The 21229-nt window shown below is 38.2% G+C and overlaps 2 protein-coding genes across 10 annotated transcripts in view; one reads left to right on the top strand and one right to left on the bottom strand.

Moving 5' to 3' along the window:
- The first annotated feature begins 246 nt into the window (after positions 1-246).
- dnajc3a (DnaJ (Hsp40) homolog, subfamily C, member 3a) lies at positions 247-13131 on the top strand. Of its 2 annotated transcripts, XM_044216022.1 has the most exons (12): positions 249-488; positions 1038-1148; positions 1239-1363; positions 1720-1794; positions 3334-3486; positions 3628-3809; positions 4590-4709; positions 5277-5382; positions 5478-5598; positions 9951-10083; positions 11246-11394; positions 12559-13131. In XM_044216022.1, exons 1-12 carry the CDS (start codon positions 407-409, stop codon positions 12708-12710), a joined length of 1509 nt encoding a protein of 502 aa, XP_044071957.1. In that variant the 5' UTR covers positions 249-406; the 3' UTR covers positions 12711-13131. The 2 variants fall into 2 exon arrangements, with proteins under 2 accessions (XP_044071958.1, XP_044071957.1); XM_044216023.1 differs by lacking the exon at positions 4590-4709 and having other exon boundaries at positions 247-488.
- A 271-nt stretch (positions 13132-13402) lies between these two features.
- uggt2 (UDP-glucose glycoprotein glucosyltransferase 2) overlaps positions 13403-21229 on the bottom strand; it is a 42944-nt gene continuing 35117 nt past the window's right edge. For 7 of the 8 annotated variants that reach the window (XM_044216021.1, XM_044216013.1, XM_044216016.1 and 4 more), the window contains 5 exons: positions 20943-21103; positions 19353-19467; positions 19099-19215; positions 18314-18479; positions 13403-18149 (listed from right to left, as the gene is read on the bottom strand). In XM_044216021.1, the coding sequence (XP_044071956.1) occupies positions 18124-18149; positions 18314-18479; positions 19099-19215; positions 19353-19467; positions 20943-21103 (585 nt within the window). In that variant the 3' untranslated portion in view covers positions 13403-18123. The remainder of the gene's footprint in view (positions 18150-18313; positions 18480-19098; positions 19216-19352; positions 19468-20942; positions 21104-21229) is intronic. The other variant, XM_044216015.1, reaches the window with a different exon arrangement.

The raw sequence follows: 21229 nt of genomic DNA, 5'->3' as shown, positions 1-21229 counted from the left end.
CGACTTTTGTCCCCAATTGGACAAGCCGTCCCCAATTAATTGGTCTTTTGACTGAAATGTTTCCCCGAAGGTCGCTTCAGTCAGACCCATAGGTCAGACCACACACACACACACACACACACACACGCAGACACACGCAGTGATGATTGCTTGTGCTGCCGTGGCTCCTCTCTGTTGAGCCAACAGAGGTGGGCGGGGTTTTCCAAACAACCCAGCCAATCACAGCCACCCACGACCGGTCGGTTGAGTTCGCTGCTCGGCTGTGACTGGGAAAAGAGATGCAATGCTGACTAGCAGTCAACAACACATGGGACTGTTGAGAATTAAGTGAAACGTTAGTTAAAATAACATCGGCTGACGTTTGTGGGACATAACGAGATAGGACTTGTCTGATGCAAATCTAACCATGGTTTCTATAGACCATGTTGCTCACAAGATACTGACTTACATCCCTTATGTTCTTGTTTTGATTGATATGAGATATGAAGGTAAGAAGCTGACTGGACTTTATTAGGCAAGCTAATGATAGCTACTTGCCATTTAACGTTACCATTAACAAAGTTAGAACTTTGACCATGGTTCAAACAGCCTGCTTTTAGTCATATCACTAATGTCAATGGTAACGTTAACTAGCGAAATCGACAACTGTTGGCTAACGTTAAGCTAACATTAGCTAACTAATCAGTTAACGTTATATCGAGGCTAAACGTTTTTAGCTTATTAGTTAAAGTAACCAGTTTGTTTGAGTCTACAAGTGATTAAAACTAAACCATGTTACGTCTTTGGTAATGTTAGTGTCTTTTATATAAATTAACCAAACGTTAACTTACAACATACAACGTGTGTCAGCTAGCTAACATGTCAAAGTCTCTCTCTAACTTAACTTACTGATATGATTTAGCGTTACATGCTGCCGTCTGTCGTTGGTCGGTAAATAACGTGAATATATTATAAATTGAGTAATTGTACTGTTACTAGTCTGTAGTAATATACTGAGTATTGTGGTGGAATATATCAGTATTGTGTATGTTTTTCAGGAGTGAAATGTGGCAGGGATGGGAGTGTGGACAATCATATGGAGATGGGGAAGAAACTGCTCGCAGCTGGCCAGCTAGCCGATGCCCTCTCTCATTTCCATGCTGCTGTGGGTAAGTAGTAAACAATGTTTACCTTGGTTTTTACACTAGGAAATATAATTCAAAACTTGTATAGTCATGTTTTCTTTTTGCTTTTGTTAGACGGAGATTCCAAGAACTACATGGCCTACTACAGGAGAGCTACAGTGTTTCTAGCAATGGGAAAGTCAAAGTCTGCGCTGCCAGATTTGAGCAGAGTCATTGAACTCAAACCAGACTTCACATCTGTGAGTTTATGTTTTTACATTAGTTGGTCTGAAATAATTTATTTTCTGCAGACTTGCATTGTAGGTCTGACAGAATTGTGTGAGAAACACATCTACACAAATAACTGGAAGAAGCTGCTATATATATATATATATATATATATATATATATATATATATATATATATAGTATATATATATATATATAGTCCAGTCCAGTGTGTGTGTGTATATGTGTATGTGTGTGCAAGTTTTATAGTTGAAATCAGCTACAGGCACAACTATGCTGGGAAACCGGTCAGTTATGTCAGCTGTGTTAACTCTAACTAAAATTTGCAGTCTTATGCAAAAAAGTTCTCTCTCCCTCTCTTTAACAGGCACGGCTTCAGAGAGGAAATCTCCTTCTGAAGCAGGGGAGACTAGATGAAGCAGAGAGTGACTTTAAGAAGGTGGTAAGTATAGTAATATCCTGTTTAAACTCTACTGCAACAAGACTGGGAGGGGAAGTCACTATTTTGTTAGATAAGCAGAGCTCACCAGGAGGTGTCAGTGTTGTTCTGTAGCCTGGTGTGACTCAAGCATGTAAACTAGGCTTAATGTTTTTTCATTATGATTTAAAATAAGGACAATAGTTTAACTTACTAACAGCTCAATAGTTGTGAAGGATATTTGTTTTTCTATGCAGTGTGGACATTTGATTTATTTCGCTATACTGTACAGTTATTCTATAAGGTTGACAACATGAGAGGTTTTGTTATTGATGGTTGAATGGACGCAACGAAACTCTTGGAAGCCAAGTAGCAAGGAAGTTAAAAACGGATGCACATAAGATGTTAGAGAACAGGGAAACCCTGCATCCATAAGCCATTTTACAAGATGTAAATGGTAATTAAATTAGCAGTGAACTCTCATTTGAGCCTTCAGGGATCATTTTTAGGTGCTCGTTAAGGATTAAGACTGGAGCTCGCTAATGTATTTTCCATTAGAATTACCATTTTACAGGGAAGTTTCACAACACTCCCAGAAGACATAAATGCCCTTGTTATATCTACTATTAGTTCTTAGATTCCATTTAAAGCTGTGCTGTATTCTCAGGTGAGGTAATCATGCAGGGAAAAATTTAAGTTCCTCTTCTATTTGGGGATAGGATGTCAATGTCAAACAATGTCACATTGTGCCAAGGGCATGTGGCGGGCCTGCAGCCTCATATGCCTGTTTTGATCATTAGCTCCTTGCCTTTACATTTCCTTTTATTGAACACATAGAAGCTTAGCTTTATTATATGTAGGTTGAAGCTCAGTGGTTAGTCATGTATTCCTGTTTAGCATGCTGTAATGTAAAACCTCAGGTGCCTAAAATGAAAGAGTGCTACAGGCTGCTAAACTGTATGATTAGTGTTTTTTTAAATACAAGTTAAACAGTGACATTCTGAGAGTGTTTATGGAATAGAAAGTTTTATAGTTGCAAACAAGTGTGATGCCTCCTCCTCCCACATTCCCAGCAGAGGCCAACGGGCATCTGGGCTTGTGCAGTTTTACATGGACAACACTTGGTACGCTGGTATAATGTCAAGGGATCTGGCCAGAGGTGCATGCTGTCCTGCTGCTTCAGCAGTCTACAACATTGGCCTAACGTAATGCATCGCATTTATGCATTACGCTTTTTCCTAAGCTGAGCTAGCAGGAAACACTTAAAGGGTACCCAGATCTATTTGTAAAGGTTTAGCTGAGATTGCTCTTGTGAATATGATGACCTCTGTGATGAGGACGATTATCATGTAATGGGTTTAAGAAATGGTAAGGACTGCTACTGCTGTGATAGGCAATACTTTCAAGAGGCAAAGTTGAGACAAGAACCTCTTCAGAAATATAAGAGCTCATATTGGAATGCCTTGGTGAGGGACTGAATCAAAAACTAGCTATTTTCCAGTTAGACAGCTTTGATCATGACTTTAAGTATGCGATGAAATGCCTTGCCTTGCAATGTTTCAGCTGAAATCCAACCCTAGCGACAAAGAGGAGAGGGAAGCCCAGAGTCAGCTGACAAAGTCAGATGAAATTCAGCGGCTGGTGGCTCAGGCACGCAGCAGCTTCAAGAGCCAGGATTATGTGACAGCTGCTGCCCAGCTTGACACTATCACTGAGGTAAGATACCTACCTTGTCAGCATTGCCTAATTTTCCTGCAAGCTTGACATGACATTGTCCATTTTATCATCAGTGTGTACAGAGCTTTTGTATAGTAACTAGTACTGCAGTTTGTAAGAGTTATTGTCCACCTGTTACAGACTTGCGTTTGGGATGTGACCTCTCGTGAGATGCGAGCAGAATGTTTTATTCAAATGGGAGAGATGGGGAAGGCCATCAGTGACCTTAAAGCTGCATCCAAGTTAAAGAGTGACAATACCCAGGCTTTCTACAAACTCAGCACCATCTACTATAATCTTGGAGACCATGAGATGTCCCTCAAGTAAGACCCACTTGCAGACTGCTTTCTATGAGAAAGCTCCCATATTGTATCAGTATCAGACATTGTGACAAGTACCAGGATTCAAAGTGTCACTTTGAGAGAACTTCGTAATTACTAAGCTCCCAGAATCAAACATGGAACAATCATATCGCCAATAGATTACATCTAAATTCTTTTTGTACATTGGCATTATCCGTCTAAAGAAAATAAGTTGTTTTTTTGTTTTTTGTAAATGTCATGGATTGCAGTGGACTGTGTGCACTAGGCATCCAAACAGTGCCTATCTCCCCACTTTGTACCTCCTATAAGTTGTCTCACATTGCCTTGAAAAGTCACATAAAAATGATTATTTTCAGATTTTTCATAGCTGACACATACTACTAATTGGTATTTAGCTTATTATTACTTGCCTATGTAGCTAACAAAGCCAATCATGAACATTGTAAAAATACTGAATGTAATGTGGCAAGCAATAAAGGCAAAAAAATCTGGAGGCTACATGCTAAACCAGAAAAACTACATTAGCAAAAGAGCAGTTATCACAAGCAACACTTGCTTAGAAGACACATAATGGGATATTTGTTTAACAACAATACAAATTATAGCTTCAAAAATGATCACATAGCTGAAATCAAAATAGTTTCAGCTTCACCTTGTTGTCCTTGTTATTTTTGTCCACCCCCTATAAGTTGGCAGTATAGCACGTATATCAGGTACGTATCAGGTAATATGGAAAATTAGCCTGTTCTTAAATTCCTCCTCCTCTTGTCTGATCTACAGTGAGGTGCGCGAGTGCCTGAAGCTTGATCCTGATCACAAGCAGTGTTACAGCCATTACAAGCAGGTCAAGAAGCTCAACAAACAGATCCAGTCTGCAGAGGAACTCATGCAAGAGCAGAGGTGTGTGTAGGATATATATATATATATATATATATATTATATATTATATATATATATATATATATTATATATATATATATATATATATATATATATATATATATATTATATATTATATATATATTATATATTATATATTATATATTATATATATATTATATATTATATATATATATATATATATATATATATATATATATATTATATATTATATATATATATATATATATATATATATATATATATATATATATATATATATATAAAAAACTTTTTAAAAAAACAATATCCCCATCTGAATACCAGGGATTGCATCAGCTGTAGAATCACTGCTTCCTTACCCTTAAGCACTCCGACTTTCTGGTCTTACAAACAGGCGTGCAAATCCCATCTTAATGTGAATGGATGTCACATCACATTTGACATACATAAGATATCATCATATATCTAAACAGAGTAGCATGATGTTTGTGGGTACAATGATCCGTGTTGCATTATATCCATGGTGCGCTGTATCAACAGTTTCACAGTGTTGTTCAAACACCTACCTGCTTCCTGCTCTTTTAGGTATGAAGACGCAGTGAGCAAATATGAGGCAGTGATGAAGACTGAGCCCAACGTGCACCATTTCTCTCTCCTTGCCAAGGAGCGCATCTGCCATGCGCTGGCACAGGTGAGACCCCTACTGCTGCCGAGAGATGTGTTAGCTCACTCTGACTTCATTAAACAATACATCCAAGCAACGTGTTTTCTTCGTGTCATGACCAGGGCCAGCAGGCTAGCAGAGCTATCTCAGTGTGTAGCGAAGTCCTCCAGTCGGACCCGGAGAACGTTAACGTGCTGAAGGACAGAGCTGAGTCCTATGTCCAAGATGAACAGTATGAGGAAGGTAAGCCTGTCAGATGTAGCTGTATGTACTTAAGATCGGTTTATTTTTTTTAATTGAATGGAGTCAGTCCATCAAATATCCACACTCAGAATCAGGGTCACATTGAATGCTGTTGAGTTTACCAATCTTCACTGGGAATTTTTTCATTTCAGTTGAGAAAGTCCATGGCCACTTTGTTTCCATACAACTGCCATATTCAACAAAAGCACAAACTGCATAGATTCCATTTAAATGAAGTTACTGAAATCTACTGTCAGCTGCCAGATTATTAGGTACACCTAGCTAAAACTGCAGCCTCCAAAATCACAATAGAGTTGAATCAGCACCTCTCCAAAATTGTCACCTTTTTGAAGGTAGGATTTATTGAAAGGATGTTCTATAATACTGCATTTGTTTTAGCTAGGTGTACCTAATAAACCGGCAACTGAGTGAATATTGTAATAACCCTAACTCTACTACACTAATTGGTGTCATGGCAGGAGTCTAACACAACGGATCCTTGTAACAGTAGAAAAAAATACAATATCAATGACACATCATATAAGCATCTTACCATCTGATTATTTTATTTGTTGAAATTTGTTTGTCTACTGGAAAAGTAATATGATTTTAATGTAAACATCCAAAGAAAATGCTGTCAGGCAGCATACAGTCAGTATAATAGACAACTAAACTCCGCCTCATTTAACACAATCTTTCTGTTCATCACCAGATCCATTTTGACTTTGAAATAAATAAGCACAATAAGGACTAAATGTAGATAAATACAGCAATGGTTTCCATATCTAATTTGGTTAAAGCATATAACTGCTACTCTAAAACCTGAAATAGACAAACGTCATCTGTCAGAGTGCTTATCCAATACAGTATAATTAGAATTAGGTGTGGAGCATAATGTGTTAGAAGTAAGTATAGCCTGCAAGATGTAGAGCTGAACTGCTGGCTGAAATTAAGCAGAATTTCTTGTTTGTCAAGCCTAAAGCCATTCTTCAGTAGCAGTGCCAAAACAAATACACACACAGCACTTACTATCTCCATAAAGCTTTTGCTGGCAGAGAGGGGATTAGGCTAAAACAATGGTCTCCCCTATCTGTTGTCAAATCGCAGAAAGTCCAGTGATGGCAGATGGTGAAATCCCCAGGGATAGTCTTTACCTGTCACCCGATGTGCTGCTACCACCGTGCAAACAACCAATGGATATTTTTGTCAAAATCCCTGCCTACATTTTATGTTTATCTGTCAATTTAAGTTTGAAATTTAGTGTAAACCATCCCACCCATCTCACTGTCTTTTTGTACAGATTTCCAGTGTAATATTCAAACCCTGGTTCCTATAGAGTAAGTTTCAGCTGCTCAGTGTATAACAATTTGAAACTCTCACACATTCGATACTCACTATGACTATCAGTCTGATAATAGCCAAAAACACTGGATCAGATATTGGAAAAATGTTGCAAAATTTCCAATACAAACAAATTACAAATATACCTTGAAACATCAAGTAACGGTAGTGTAGTAGGTGAGTGAGAGCAGCTGCTTGCTGGACAAAAAAGCAAAAGGGCAAAATGCAAAGTGTGCAATGTAAGGCTGTCAAGGGATGAGGTCCTTTTTTAAATTTTGAATGAATGAATGTTTAATACCACAAATACTTGAAGAAGCATCATGTAAAGGAATGGGACAAAGTTGTATAACAAGTGCCAAGAAGAAAACCTACCAATTTTGTTTGTTGAAAAATGTGACCATCCCCAAGTTGAAAATGTACAAACTCTAGACATAGTGGCTTTTACACTAGAACCAAACAAAGTTACATACAATCGGAAAACAGCAGCGGGTAAATTGTACCTGTTGGCGGTTCTAGTGTTTAAAGAGGAGGAAAAAAGGAGTATGGGATTGGTATCGATATTTGCAGATACTCAATGTTCTGGTAACAAGGACACAGGATGCCACTGTGGTGAAGTACCCCAAACCAGGCCTAGTCAATATTTTCATTTTCCCGGCTGGATTTGAACTTGGGACATTCAAATTACGTGGTACACATCTTGGAACCCTAGACCAACATTGCATCCCCAGAAAAAAACCCATTTTATTCTGTGCAATAAATATGTCTAATAGTTAAACAATGTATTATAAAGTGAAACAGGAAAGCAAAACATGAATAAAATTAGTTTGTGAGATTTTAGAAAGGATTATGTGCATGTGCCTTGACTAATTACAGTTGTTTACCTGTTCAAAAGTGCAACTACTATGCCCTACTATGCCTCTTCTCCCATTGTGGTGCAGCGTGAGTCACTATAATAGCAAACTGGCACAGGCGAGGAAAGAACCTTGGTGTACATCAAGAAACGTCACTTGCCAGCGCAGTGCTGTACTTTGTGCAGGTGCTGAAAATAAATCCCTCATGCTCACTTGTCTGATGGTGTCTGAAGTGCTTGAAAAAGCTCAACTTTATCCCACGTTGATAGATTTTTAGAAAAGAAAAGAAATGACACATTGATTTACAAAACCATCAAAAGCTAACATTTGGTGCTTTACAGGCACAAGTTGAAATGTATTTCATATCCAAATGAGGTTAGTGTGACAATGTTATTTTTGTTTTATCTTTAGCTCCCAGCTTAACGCCTCATAGAAGTGTTAGATGTAAAAGTCAACACACACACACGCAAAGAAAATAGATAGCTATAAAAAAAGATAAAGGAGAAGGATTAAAGCTCCATGTTAGTTTTAGTTTAGTTCATATAAACCTTATCCATAATGTTCCCATTTATGGTGTAGAACCCCAACATATGGTTTTAACATGTCCCTAGCATGTTATAATTAAAAAGAAAAAACAAAACATAAACATCATCCAAGTAAACCCACAATTAACATCACCATCACTCCAGGCAGGTCAGCCCCAGAGTAATAATGTCCTTCACTAAGATCCTGCAACCGCCGCAGAGCTGAGGCTGTGTATGTTGTCATTAACATGGCATGAACACTTCAGCAGGTGGGAAGGCCAGACCTCATGTGGGCTCTTAAACTGTCAGAACCCATGGGTGTTAAATTCACCTCAGTACACCTCACAGGGTAAACAAGCTTCAAAGCAGCCAAACGTACGCACACAAACAGCCTGGAGCTGCTGCAACATGATCTGAAGGTGATGGGGCTTACTTAATGAATAAAGTGGTTTATTTAATAGGACAAGATCAATCATTTTCAGAAATGGGATTACTAAGGACTCTAGTCAAATAATGTTATGTGGGTCATAATGTTTGTTATAGTGATGGAGATATGGTCAAGTCAACAATACCAATGATTCTGGCAACAGTAATCTTTTAAATGTAGGAGTCATTTTCAGTTATTTTAAAGCAGGGCTTTTATTGTACATGTTTTTTGATCATGACTGTTGTTAAACATTACATCACTTCACTGCAGATGATCACATCTTGAACACAACAGTCTCAAGCCTCTATAGTTAATTAAAATATGCCCTTTCAATGCAATACTTCACTTAAGTGCAGTGACAGCATTTCAGATATAGTAGCCTATTTGATTTTTAGCCATGCTAGCGGCATTGCTCAATATCAGTTGGCCCAGACATTCATGTTCCTCACAGGATGAGTTGTAATCACTTTGGTGATCCTCTAACTTTTCTTCTAACACAATCATCAGGTCAAAATTTCACTATTCCCAAACCTGTATGACTAAAGTCAGTCTAAAATCAGCTTCAGCTGTACTTTGTGTTTACCGCTAATTAGCAAATGTTAGCTTGCTAACACACTAAACTAAGACTGTTAGCATGTTGGCATTGTCATTGTGAGCATGTTAGCATGCTGATATTAGCATTTACCTTAAAGCACCGCTGTGCCTAAGTATAGCCTCACAGAGCTGCTAGCATGTTGGCTTTTAGTCTTTTCTTCTTTTTAATGGGATGCTCACACAATCACAGATCTCTTCTGGTGAGGTCACTTGAAGGTCCAGTTTGTAGGATTTAGTGGCATCTAGTGGTAAAATTGCAGTTTGCAACCATTTGAATATCGCTCGCATCACCCTCCCCTTCCAAGCGTGTAGGAGAAACTTCTTATTTTCAGGTGATTGAAAAATAATGAAATTATTGTTAGATCCATGTAAATTCTTGTCTTTTTGTTTGGTTCATCATCTAATTGGAGGCTTAGACACATAACATTACCCTGTGACGTAGAAGGATTCAATGCCTTTTTCAAAGACACTTTAGCAGACTGGACGCTTGCCACAACAAGGTTGAATCCTGTTTTTTCCATTGAAGGGCTGTCTTTAAATACTGTACTTCACTTCCCATTAGCTGCTTTGAATGAGTAAGCAATACTGATTCTATCCTGCATTTTTATTTTCCAGCTATTAAGGACTATGAGACTGCTTCAAAACACAGTGAGAATGACCGTCAGATAAAAGAAGGCCTGGAGAGAGCTCAGAGACTTCTCAAACAGTCTCAGAAGAGGGATTATTATAAGATCCTGGGAGTGAAGAGGTGGGCACTGATCTTTGGATTTTGGATATTTCTTTCTATTTTATATAGGTATATTCCAGACAGGAAATTTTATAGATTCTTTCGGGGAAATGAAGAAGAATTGGGGTATTTTTTATTTTTTTATTACAAATGAGTTGCTTTACAAGACTGCGTCAAAAAGCAATTTGTTTTAGATTGTGTTGAACAACCACAGCTCCACAAAAAGCCATATTGCACTGGAAAGCTACATCATTATCCTAGGGCTGCAGCTATTGATTATTTTAATAATCGAGTATTCTACCAATTATTCCACCGATTTATTCAAGTAATCTGTTAAATACTTTTGCTTTATTAAAGAGCAATAGTAAATATGCAAAAGGAAAAGACAGGTCTCTTAAAATTAACAACTCATTGGTTTCCTTTTTAGAAATATATATATATATATATATATATATAGATAGATAGATAGATAGATAGATAGATAGATAGATAGAGATAGATAGAGAGATAGAGATAGATAGATAGATAGAGATATATATATAGATAGAGATATATATATATAGATAGAGATATATATATATATAGATATCTATATATATCTATATATATATATAGATATCTATATATATATATATAATTACACACACACACTTAAGTTTCATAACTACAAGTTTCAGCCTAACTACAGCTCAGGCATAACGTAAGCCTTTACTGTCTTCTTTGTGGCATTTGTAGGAGGCAAAAACGAGTGGACAGAAACTGACTATCATAATAATAACAACATGAATGAAGCTCAGGCTTTCACAAATTGGACCGCAGCGTTTTATTTTTTGCGGTTAATATCTTGAACAAAACCTAGCTATCTTAGGGACATCATAACTAGCCACCACATTGATTTACGTTGTTAACTGGCCATTACATATAGCCATAATTAACTTAGCCTACATTCTTATGTAGGTGAGTAGCGCGACAGTAATAATCATCCGTGCGAAACGTTGTAAATATATATACATTTTAAGGTAATGAAAGCACTCTTAGTTATAAAAAGTAATGGTTTATTACATCAGAGCCAATGTGGTGACCCTGACACTGACAAATATTATTAGCTCCAGCTTGTGTTGAAAAGAAGGGAAGCTTTTTATCTTTAATGAATGTGCTGATAATGCTCTCCCCATTGTCACAGAACTGCCCAGAAAAAGGAGATTATTAAAGCCTACAGGAAACTGGCACAACAGTGGCATCCGGACAACTTCCAGGATCCAGAGGAAAAGAAGAAGGCTGAGAAGAAGTTCATAGACATTGCTCAGGCTAAAGAGGTTCTCACTGACCCAGGTAAAAAGCATGTGATTGGCAGAGTCGGTGGAAAGTTGTTATTGCCAGTCTCTCAGTAAATGTCAGGCCTCCGAGGGGCTGCTGTGAACAGCTTGCAACTACATGCTGTTTTATCCAAGTAGCTTGAGATATTCATTATTTTACTGGGCATAATTTTTATTTCAGTAAAATAGTTTTATTCAAACCACCTTACAGAACCATGTTGTAGTATACGCAGTTTTCTTCCCCAAACATTGGTGGTCCCAACAGCCCAACTATGCTAGTGTCATAAATCTACAACTAATATCCTAATTGGACTATATCAAGTTAGTGTTAGATTAATCAGTAAAAACTTAACCTTGCACCTTAACATTACTGTTGACACTCATGTTTCTTAGTTCATCATGTAATTTGCAATCGCGTGTTGCAATGATTGAAGCAAAATCATCCAACTGGTGCATTACTTTTGTGAGCTTGCAATTTAGCTTAATTCCTGCAATAACTCACACAAGAATGCTCATAAATATTATAATCCCCATATTTTCCAGCATAAATCAATCAAATTCAGAATATCTGTTAAGGAGCTCAGGTGAAATAAAGTCAAACCTTATTAGCCAAGTATGCTAGAAGTCCTGTGTGTTAACCCTTGAGAGACTTCCACAAAAGTTTTTTTTTTTTTTTTTTTTTTTTTTTTTTTTTAAGCATTGCTTAGTCTCAATCTGCATCACCTGCAAACAAGCTCCAACGATTCAAATCTCAGAAAACCATTTCTAAATTCTGCCTACACTGAACTATCTACTGTACAACCTAATAGCTCAAACTAAACTTTTGATGTTTTTATTTTTTATTTTTTTTAAGTGTTTATAAATTGTGCAAGGTGTAAGTGATTAACAGGAATATACATATGAGACTGATTTAATGTATGGAGCGTATTGATCACCAGCTGATCTAAAATGTTGGAAGATTATTTTTGCTCTTACTTATTACATATTATGTTTTCTTCAGTCTTTTCTTTCCTTCAGCCTTACTGAAATATGAAAAATTGTGAATATTTTCTCAATTTTTCCAAAAAGTGGCAATAAAAAACAAACTAATTCTAATTCCTGGAGTCAAAAGCTATACACGATTTATTAACTTGTTAAGTTGTTCTGTACTATCACATCATCTGTTTTTTTTTTTTTCTAGAAATGAAAACCAAGTTTGACCACGGGGAGGACCCCATGGACCCAGAGAGCCAGCAGGGTCATAATCATCACTTCCACGGAGGCTACCACGGCTTCCAGGGTTTCAATCCATTTGGCTCTGGACCCTTCAACTTTAAATTCAACTTCAACTGAGGAAGCTCATATCTAGCACAGCTGGAGTGGATTTTTGTACCCCCCCCATTGAAAAGGGAGGTCACTGGCATAAGGAATGTCAGTGCATACCAATAAGTATCACAAAAATGTGGAGCAAATTGTGACTTTAATTCAGTGACCTTAATTAAAGATGCATCTTTGTTGTTGAATAATACAACTTTGAATTCTGTTTGGGGAAGGTCTGTTGCTATGCTAACAAGTATCTGCCATGTGTGAAGCCGCTTTTATCTGTCAAGTGTAAGTGGTTAATTCTGAGACTTACATCCTTTCCATTTATTGTACATTCTACAATTCACATCCATTCGTAAGATTCAATTTGTACATAGCTACAGTACTATTTTTATATGAATGGAGTTTTTCTGAACTGTAAATAAAGACCTATTTATGTACATTAAATTGAGCTAAGAGGCATGAGTATTGCTGTATGGGCAGGTTGGAGAGTAACTTTGCTACATCCATGGATTGAAGCTCCAATTTGAGAAATGGCCATCTTACATCTAACCTTTCCCCTAATTCGCTGCTTTTCTTCCCCACAAATGCATTTTCACATGGTGAAATGGTTTATGGTGAGGAACAAATTACAGTGTAATGTAATGTGACCTTTTAGTGCATGAATCACACATCCACTGACCACACTAGGGGATAACAGACTTCACAAACAGCTTTTGTAATTAAAGTTTTGTAGCAAAGATTTATTTTTTCCACCAGACAGTAATATAAACATGTCTATTTGACACAGCACAGTGAAAGATGGGTATCCTGAGAGCAGACTTCCTGCCCCCATTTGTATTGACTTTTAAGACAAAAAAAATACTGTTTGCTTCAGTTGAGCAGCAACACCCATCTTATTCCTGAGACAAAAACACTGGTCCATTGTCAAATTAAAATATTGAAAAATTCTTCCTAAAAATTGAATACAGTTAAGCTGAATGTACATAAGATGTAAACATACTGTAATAAGTTAAAATCCTATATTCTACCCACAAACCACTACCTTTAGAGTGCAAATGAGGACTCTTTGAGAGAGCGCAATGAAGTCCCGCCCACACCGGAGGGGGAAACAATTCCTCGCTCTCCATTGACTTTGTATTGCTTGAAGGTGCCACTGCCTTCTTGTCACTTCGGTCTGCTAGCAAGCAACAAACCTGCTGTGTGTCGGGATGCATGATCAACAGGGTAAAGAACCCAGAACTACGTTTTTATAAGCTGCCGAACCGAAATACTGAGCTTTTAAGAAGACAAAAAGCGATACAGGCAATAAGACGTGAGGCATCAGCTGGTAGAATGGGAAAACTGGGATCCTGACCTCAGTTACGTGTGCAGCAAGTATTTTGTCATCGGTTAAATATCAAAATGTCCGTTTTAGGCTAACTCTATATCTCTGTATTCTTAAGCATTTTGACTGTATGCAACTTGTGTTATAGTGGAATGTGGATAAACCAGAAAGCTATGCGCTATTATGTTTGCAAGGGCTTTAGCTAGCTAATGTTATATAGCAACTTTTTCCCTCTCTAGTAGACATAGGGTGCTAAAATAATATTTTGACATGCTGAAATGTAATGTTTTTTAGCTAGCTACAGGCATTCTGTAAGCCTTTCAGCCCTTGGTTGCATATTGTGGTGCCGATTTTCCCTTCCGTTGGGCGTGGTTTTCGGAGTATGACACAGTCACATGACAGAAGACCGTTAGGTAAACCCAGCCCACTTAGTTACTGTTGCTATGCCTGTCAAACTTTCCATTGTAGCAATGTACATAAGCTATATGTTTACCATAGTCTTGGCAGATTTACCACTCCAAATTTGCAGAAATTTTTGAAACAGTTGGTCTCTGATTTTACACTGAAGTAAACAAAAGCAGGTTTCCCATTTCAAGCCGACAACTGTCAGTTTTGTCGGCTGAAATGACAACTTTCCCTATCGGATTTTCATCTGCTCTAGCGTTAGCTACTGCCAACGCCAAATCCGTGTTGGTTGAAAACTCTGCCTCCAGTTTACTTTTTAATGTTGCTGATTCGTTTTAAAATAAGAACCCTGTAAAATGATCGTATATATGCACATGATGGCTACATACATGATATAATACTAAAAGACTGAGGCTAAAGCTAGATACATGTCTCAGGCAGAAAGTTAGCATCCCGCTGATAATCTATGTTGCATGATCTTTGTTAGTGTAAATTATTGCAGGGTGTACAGCATTGTAATACAAGTGTAAGTTAATTAAAATGTTATTCTTTCTAACATCTCCTGAATAGTTAAAATGCTTACTATAGAAAAAGGCATGCGGATGTTTGCAGCTTACATTAGAGCAGATAAACATGAAGTTTAGTCCATTTTTACACTTTGTCTCTTTGTGTGTTTTTGGTTTTGTAAAGACACGACCACCCCCCAACCCCATTGACATACCTAGTACTGTTCTTACTATAGCGCCACACACACCCATGGATGTATGCACACTGCTTAGCCACGTGGAGAAATAACAGGCCTCCCGTGCCTAGTTACGGTTGCTAAGCTACTATTGGACAATCGCTGTTCGGGGGCGGGGTTTAGGGAACAGTAAATTGTCTGCGCCAACTGCTGTTCTCCGGGACAATACGAAAATGATTGTGGGGTGGAGGGGGGCTTAATCATATATTTCATTTTATACAAAAGCAAGACTCTCCACAGCCTTATTTATATTTTCATTGGACCCTCCCCTTGATATTGAAAACAAAATGCAATACCCTTCCCAGCGCCGCCGCTCCCACCACGCGCATCACGCACTGTGCGTAGGGCACCAAGTGCTGAGGGGGCACCAAAAATAGCCTAATGAAATTTTTTTTTTTTAAATGCCGGTATTATTTCATTAGCCTATAGAAATATTAGGCACATTTTAGCCATGTATATGTAACAAAAAAGGGGGAACAAGAAAGATATTTAATAATTGCTCTAGTCTAGTCCCCGTGCCGGATGGTCCGTTCCGGTTGTTTGCACAGGCGAATAATAAAGGAATTATGCTTAGGTCACCAAAATGGCTAGCAGCGGCACTGACCCTTCCACCAATATCTCAAAACAAGCAAACAAACATTTATGGCATAAACAGAGAGGTGAAAATACAGCCGCATTCTAATTTTGAATAAGGAGCTACTAAATAAACTGTCACAGTAGCTGGCACCCCACAATTTTTGTTGCCCCACTCAGGATTCAAATTAATAAATATGGATTACAACAGATCATATTGTAGCTGTTAAATGAGATCAGCTATCTGAATGTCAGAAAAGAATTACATGATGCCTGAATTGCATTAGTCTGACTCACAGGAAGTAGGCTGTGGGTATAAGCCTGCCACTGGCGAATTATTTCAGTCGGAATTCCCCTCCCCTTCCGCTATCTGCATACGTATTTTGCAAGGGCACCGTCGCTGCCTCCTGGGCATAGCATTTATTTGACATTGGTGACGTTTTCAGTACATCGTAGCTTTATGATCCACAAGATTGCAGATAGGCGGGCCTGTATCATTGAAAATCTGCAACTACTTGATTTCCAAAAGTCTGTTAAATTCCACTGTGCATTAGAAAAGGTGGAATAGTTTTATATTGATGTGGTGTGAAAGCGACAGGCATGCAATGCGTGCAGGTCTGAATGGTAATAAGGCCAGTAGGTTAATTTCCTGAACTACGAAAGTTAAGTCCACTCTGCTCCCTGTGAGTGCTGCTGTTGATGGAGATGTTTGATTAACACATTATTTCTTGGCTGCAAATTGGTGGATAAATTCAAATTTAAACTGATTTGCGTTACAGTACTGACTGGTGGCATTTCCCACATAGCATCATTACATACTGCACACTTCACACGTGAGGCACTAATGTCTGCCAGGGTACAGTCACCAGCTGTGAGGGGCTTGAGAACTGTAATATTTTTCCCCACCCCCAGATTCCAAATAGTCAAACGTCATATGATTTATATCTGATGGTGTTTCCTGAGATTAACTGTCTGTCATAATTAAGCCAATTAGGTGCTAACCAGGTGTGTTTTGGGGCACCAGCTGGAGACTCAGAGGCAACGTTTTCCTGCTAAGCCAAACAGAGCACTGGCAAATATCAAAACTCAAGTTAATCACTGCTCACGTGCGCAGGAGAGAGGGAGAAAGCTGTGTATGGCACACGCTCTCATGCTGCGCCACAGTTTTACACACAGCTGGTTCAGTGTTTTACCACCAAAGTGATAGTGTGTTGGTAACAAAGCTCTGTGTGTTGGTAAGAGTTCGACTAACTGTGAAAGAACAGATGATAAAGTGTGTGTCGAGATCAGTTTGTGGACTGAAAGAAACGCGCATGCAGAACTGATCAGATTAGTAACACTTCAAACTGTAGCCACAGTCAACATGTTTCATTTCACTGATCAGAAGAACAATAAGTTCAACTTTTTGTTATGATTCAGAATAAAGCAGCGACTGTACGGGATAGTGAAAAAAATGATGCCTTTGCTAGAGACATTCAATCAGTAATAACTAATATATAACATCTGCATGTATTGTGTTTTTCAAAGAGGGCATTAGCTACATATTTGATGGTGAGAAGGAAAATAAAGCCCTGATTCTGCTTGTAAAACGCACCTTTATGACCCATGAAAGCCATCTTTTTTATGTAACTATTTGATCTCTTTTTTATATAATAAATCTTCCAAGGGAAGAATAGACTTATGGAGTAAGAAAACGGGAAAAAAGACCCTCCCCTACTCTCCCAAAAAAGTCAGACTGCCCCCCCAATAATAATCGTACAGTCCTGAAGTTCTAATGTAACAACTTTGTAGCAAGCTGTGAAGTTAAAAAACAGGACTAGCTTTATGTCAGTCACAAGTTTGGTTTGGGCATTTCAGTTAAAGTGTAGTCAAAGTCTTCATGTTGTTTGCATTAAATAGAATACCTAAATGTATTAGCTTTTTGAAATGAAAAGTTTTACATAAAAAAAAACATTAAACTTTGAGATTAGATACTTAGAGAATGTGCCTTCTCCATTTGATTTTTTGCATACATTATCAGTGCAATATATGCCAACTATTTATACTCAAACACACACCTAATAGAGTGCTTTGACTGACCTCACCCTTTTACTCTTTCTGGGTTTACTTCATTCTCCGGTAACCACATAGTAACCAAGACCTGACTGTAGAGCTGTAAGCGCACCACAAGTTCACAGTTGTCAGTTAACACTTACATCACGTGTTAATTTTGTAAGACGTATTGACTCCAGAAGCAGATATGGCATCTCTGAAAATATCACATCCTTCTCCGGCTGGGGGATGTAACACTCCATGGCTATGTTTAGATGGAATTGTTTGTCTGTCTTCAAGCTTCACAGGTGGCCTGCATGCAAAAGGTGCTGCCTCCTTCCTCTTCAGCATGGTGCTGTCAGACACTAAAGTTCATCATGCCGGTTGTCTACTGTGCAGAAGGGGGGAAATGTTGGAAAGAAATAATGAAAATGAGCACAGTGGTGAGAATTTGGCCAAGAAAAAGGTTGATCATACAAGAGCAGAACAGATGACGTTACAGTGACTTTTCTGTTTTATAGACACAGAGAATAAATAGTGCTTTTCTTTGTTAACCTTTTTTATGTTGTGAAGGAGAGGCAGTCTGTTTTTGCATTGCTCTGTCTTCCTGTTCCTGGACCTGTCTCAGTAGCTGTTTTATCTCATTGTCATATTCAACCCACTCAGGCACAATTCTCGCTGCAGCCGTCAGCTTTGGCTCCTTGGTCTTTGGGTTATTGCACTGCAGCAGAAAATCAGACAAAACACATCACTCACGCCACCAGTGCCACTTTCTCCCAACAAGTCATACTGTCATTCCCAGCACTGTCTGTGGCAGGCATTTGAACCTAATTTGATTTCCAATTCTCTTAAAAGGACATTAGCCCATGTCTTGTGTCTGAATTACCAAGTGGTGTCCTATACCACAACGAGACAATGCTTCCTATTCCAGTCTACTGGAGACTGTCCAGTAATTCTCTAAATTAGTTTAGGAGACTACAGGATTGCTCCTCAGTTGTCTGCTAAATGCCAAGTGCCTCATGGACATTAGTGGCTGCGAATATGTTCCTGCTTTTCAGTGCTGCAGCAGCTTAAGTTGACTATTATTGCCAACAAAGTTGGAAACAGTGTAAAAAAAAACTGATATATAAATACTTTTTCAATTATCAGCATGTTTCAACACATGAAAGGATTAAAATAAAGAAGACGAAAGGGACTTTTCATTTCATTACCCTAATAAAAGAAACAATTAGATTTGATGATGAATTATTTACAGCAGCAATTCCCCAGGTACCCCAGTTAGCTTTCCCTACATTACTGATTAGTATTCCACAGTCAGATTTAATTGATCTGGGACTCACCAGGTCTATAGTCTTAGCTGTGACTTTGGAGGAGTCATCACACCACGTCTCACACCACAGCCACTCCTGTGGAAGAGACTTTATGACCACCTGGTGGATCATGTTGTTAGGAAGGTCCTAAAAATATCATAAAACAAAATATTAGGGTGCATTACAAATATGATATATCAACAAAGTATAGTAGGTGCTAAAAAGAACAAACTCTATAATCATAGCATCATATAATGCAATGATGTTATCTCTGAGTTACATACCTGGTCCAGGTTGGACAGACTGTTGGGGTCTTGGCTCAGGGCTTGGTACTGACCTCGTAATCTGTCCCCGGCTGCAATCTTACGAAACTTCTTTAAATCTACTACATACAGAGCGCTGGTTGCAATATAGGAAGAGAAGGAGAGAAGACATAGAGAGCAGGTGTGACAAAACCATTTCCTGAAAGAGAAAGCCCATAGGAATAACTTAATAAAAATAAAAATAATGACTCAATAAAGAAGACTACACCAGGCACTTTCAGATGATTGCACGTTACATGGCATGTTAATAAACCCAATAGTGTAGACTATGTAGTTTCACTTATCACTTACTAGATTTAAGTCTGCCAGAGGAGATTCATTACCTTATGCTTTACCTGGGCTCACTGATGCAGATCATTCACCCTCGCTGCTTTTGTCCTGCCCCATAGAGCTAAGCAGCACACTGGCATGCAGTCAAATAACTGTGGTTTTCTGACTTTTCGTCCTCACCAGCAAGTGGTAAAGTGAAAAGCTCTGCTCTCTCTGTTCAGCCACTGGCTGCCACCTGATTAGCCATCACATTGACAGAGGGAGAACCCAGTGCCACATGCCCAGCAAGGAGCTGAACTTTTTATTTCATACCTAGTGCTCGATTTAATATGCACCATGACCATTTACAAAAAAACAAATACTAAAACATAGCCACAAAAATTGCAACTATTATTGGTGGGGTTCAATCACCATGGAAACTGGATGAACACAGTACTGTAGTGTAGCCCCATTTTTTTCTTTTTAGAAAATTCAAAATGATATAATCCATCCATCCAAAATGGTATAATCCAATATGGCAGAATTCAATAGGATTTGATTTCAGCTTGCGCAAAAGGAATCTAGGGAAAATAATTTTACTTTCATGACAAATCAAATAATGTTAAAAGTCTTTCTTACAGAGCCAACTTCTGGCGGATCGGTTCATTCCTATTGCCTGAGTAGGGTGAGATTTTAAAACTACATGAAAGGTTTGGATTTCTCTTGGACTTACAGTTTCGGAGATACAGATAGATTGAAGGAAGCAAAACAACAAAGACAACTACAGCACTTACAGCCTCTAAATACATTTCCTCTTCCTTTTCTGTAATATTTGGAACTTGGGAACGACTAAAAAAAACCCACTCTTGCAGAATAATGAATAATTCCTTTAGATGATTAACTGAATCCAAGGCAAAATGTACTGGCAAAGTGGAAGATGTATTTTCATGATTGTGAGAGATCTACTGTATTTTGCAGTATGGTCTATTTTAGACTTCTGTTTATTTGTAACTTCTTTCATTCGGCTTTGCAAAGTACATATGCAAATCATTAAAGTCCCAAACTAAATAAACTAGGTGAATGGCCTACAAGGAAGATGTGGCTGTAGAAGCACAATGTTCTGAATGCCAATATTTTAAAATGCATGGATTTATTCTGCTGCCTATCTTGCCAGAAGTGGTTACTTTCATTTTCCCTAAAAATGACAACAGAGTGAAGGAAGGAGATTATGGTCCTTGCCAGGCATTCAAAACAGTTTGTGCTGCTACATTCCATTTCACAGTTTTTTAAGGTAAAGTATACCTGATGTGGTATTTCCTGTGTCCTAGATGTGAGGCCCAATAGCCAGTTTTCCAGAAGCGATAGCCTTCCATCTCTCTGCGGCTATCACAAAATGGTGTGTACCCATAGGGAGCGCCCTCCAGGTCTAAATCCCTCAACTCCTTCAGATCAGCCCGAACTATCTGTGAGAGAGCAAGGACATCAGTAAGTACAGAGAGGACTGACGACACTTCATTGGTGTTCAAAATCTCATCGAATCTTCACACCAGTGCTGAGACTGATATAGATGAGTCTCTCACTTTCAGCCA

The sequence above is a fragment of the Siniperca chuatsi genome, linkage group LG12 (genome assembly GCF_020085105.1).
Source record: "Siniperca chuatsi isolate FFG_IHB_CAS linkage group LG12, ASM2008510v1, whole genome shotgun sequence".
NCBI lineage: Eukaryota > Metazoa > Chordata > Actinopteri > Centrarchiformes > Sinipercidae > Siniperca > Siniperca chuatsi.
This window is presented reverse-complemented; position numbering and strand designations above follow the sequence as displayed.

Coding starts and splice junctions, on each gene's coding strand:
- dnajc3a (XM_044216022.1), top strand. CDS start 407: ATGGTTTCTATAGACCATGTTGCTCACAAGATACTGACTTACATCCCT. Junction 4,710..5,276: donor GAACTCATGCAAGAGCAGAG/GTGTGTGTAGGA, acceptor CTGCTCTTTTAG/GTATGAAGACGCAGTGAGCA. Junction 5,599..9,950: donor AGATGAACAGTATGAGGAAG/GTAAGCCTGTCA, acceptor TTTATTTTCCAG/CTATTAAGGACTATGAGACT.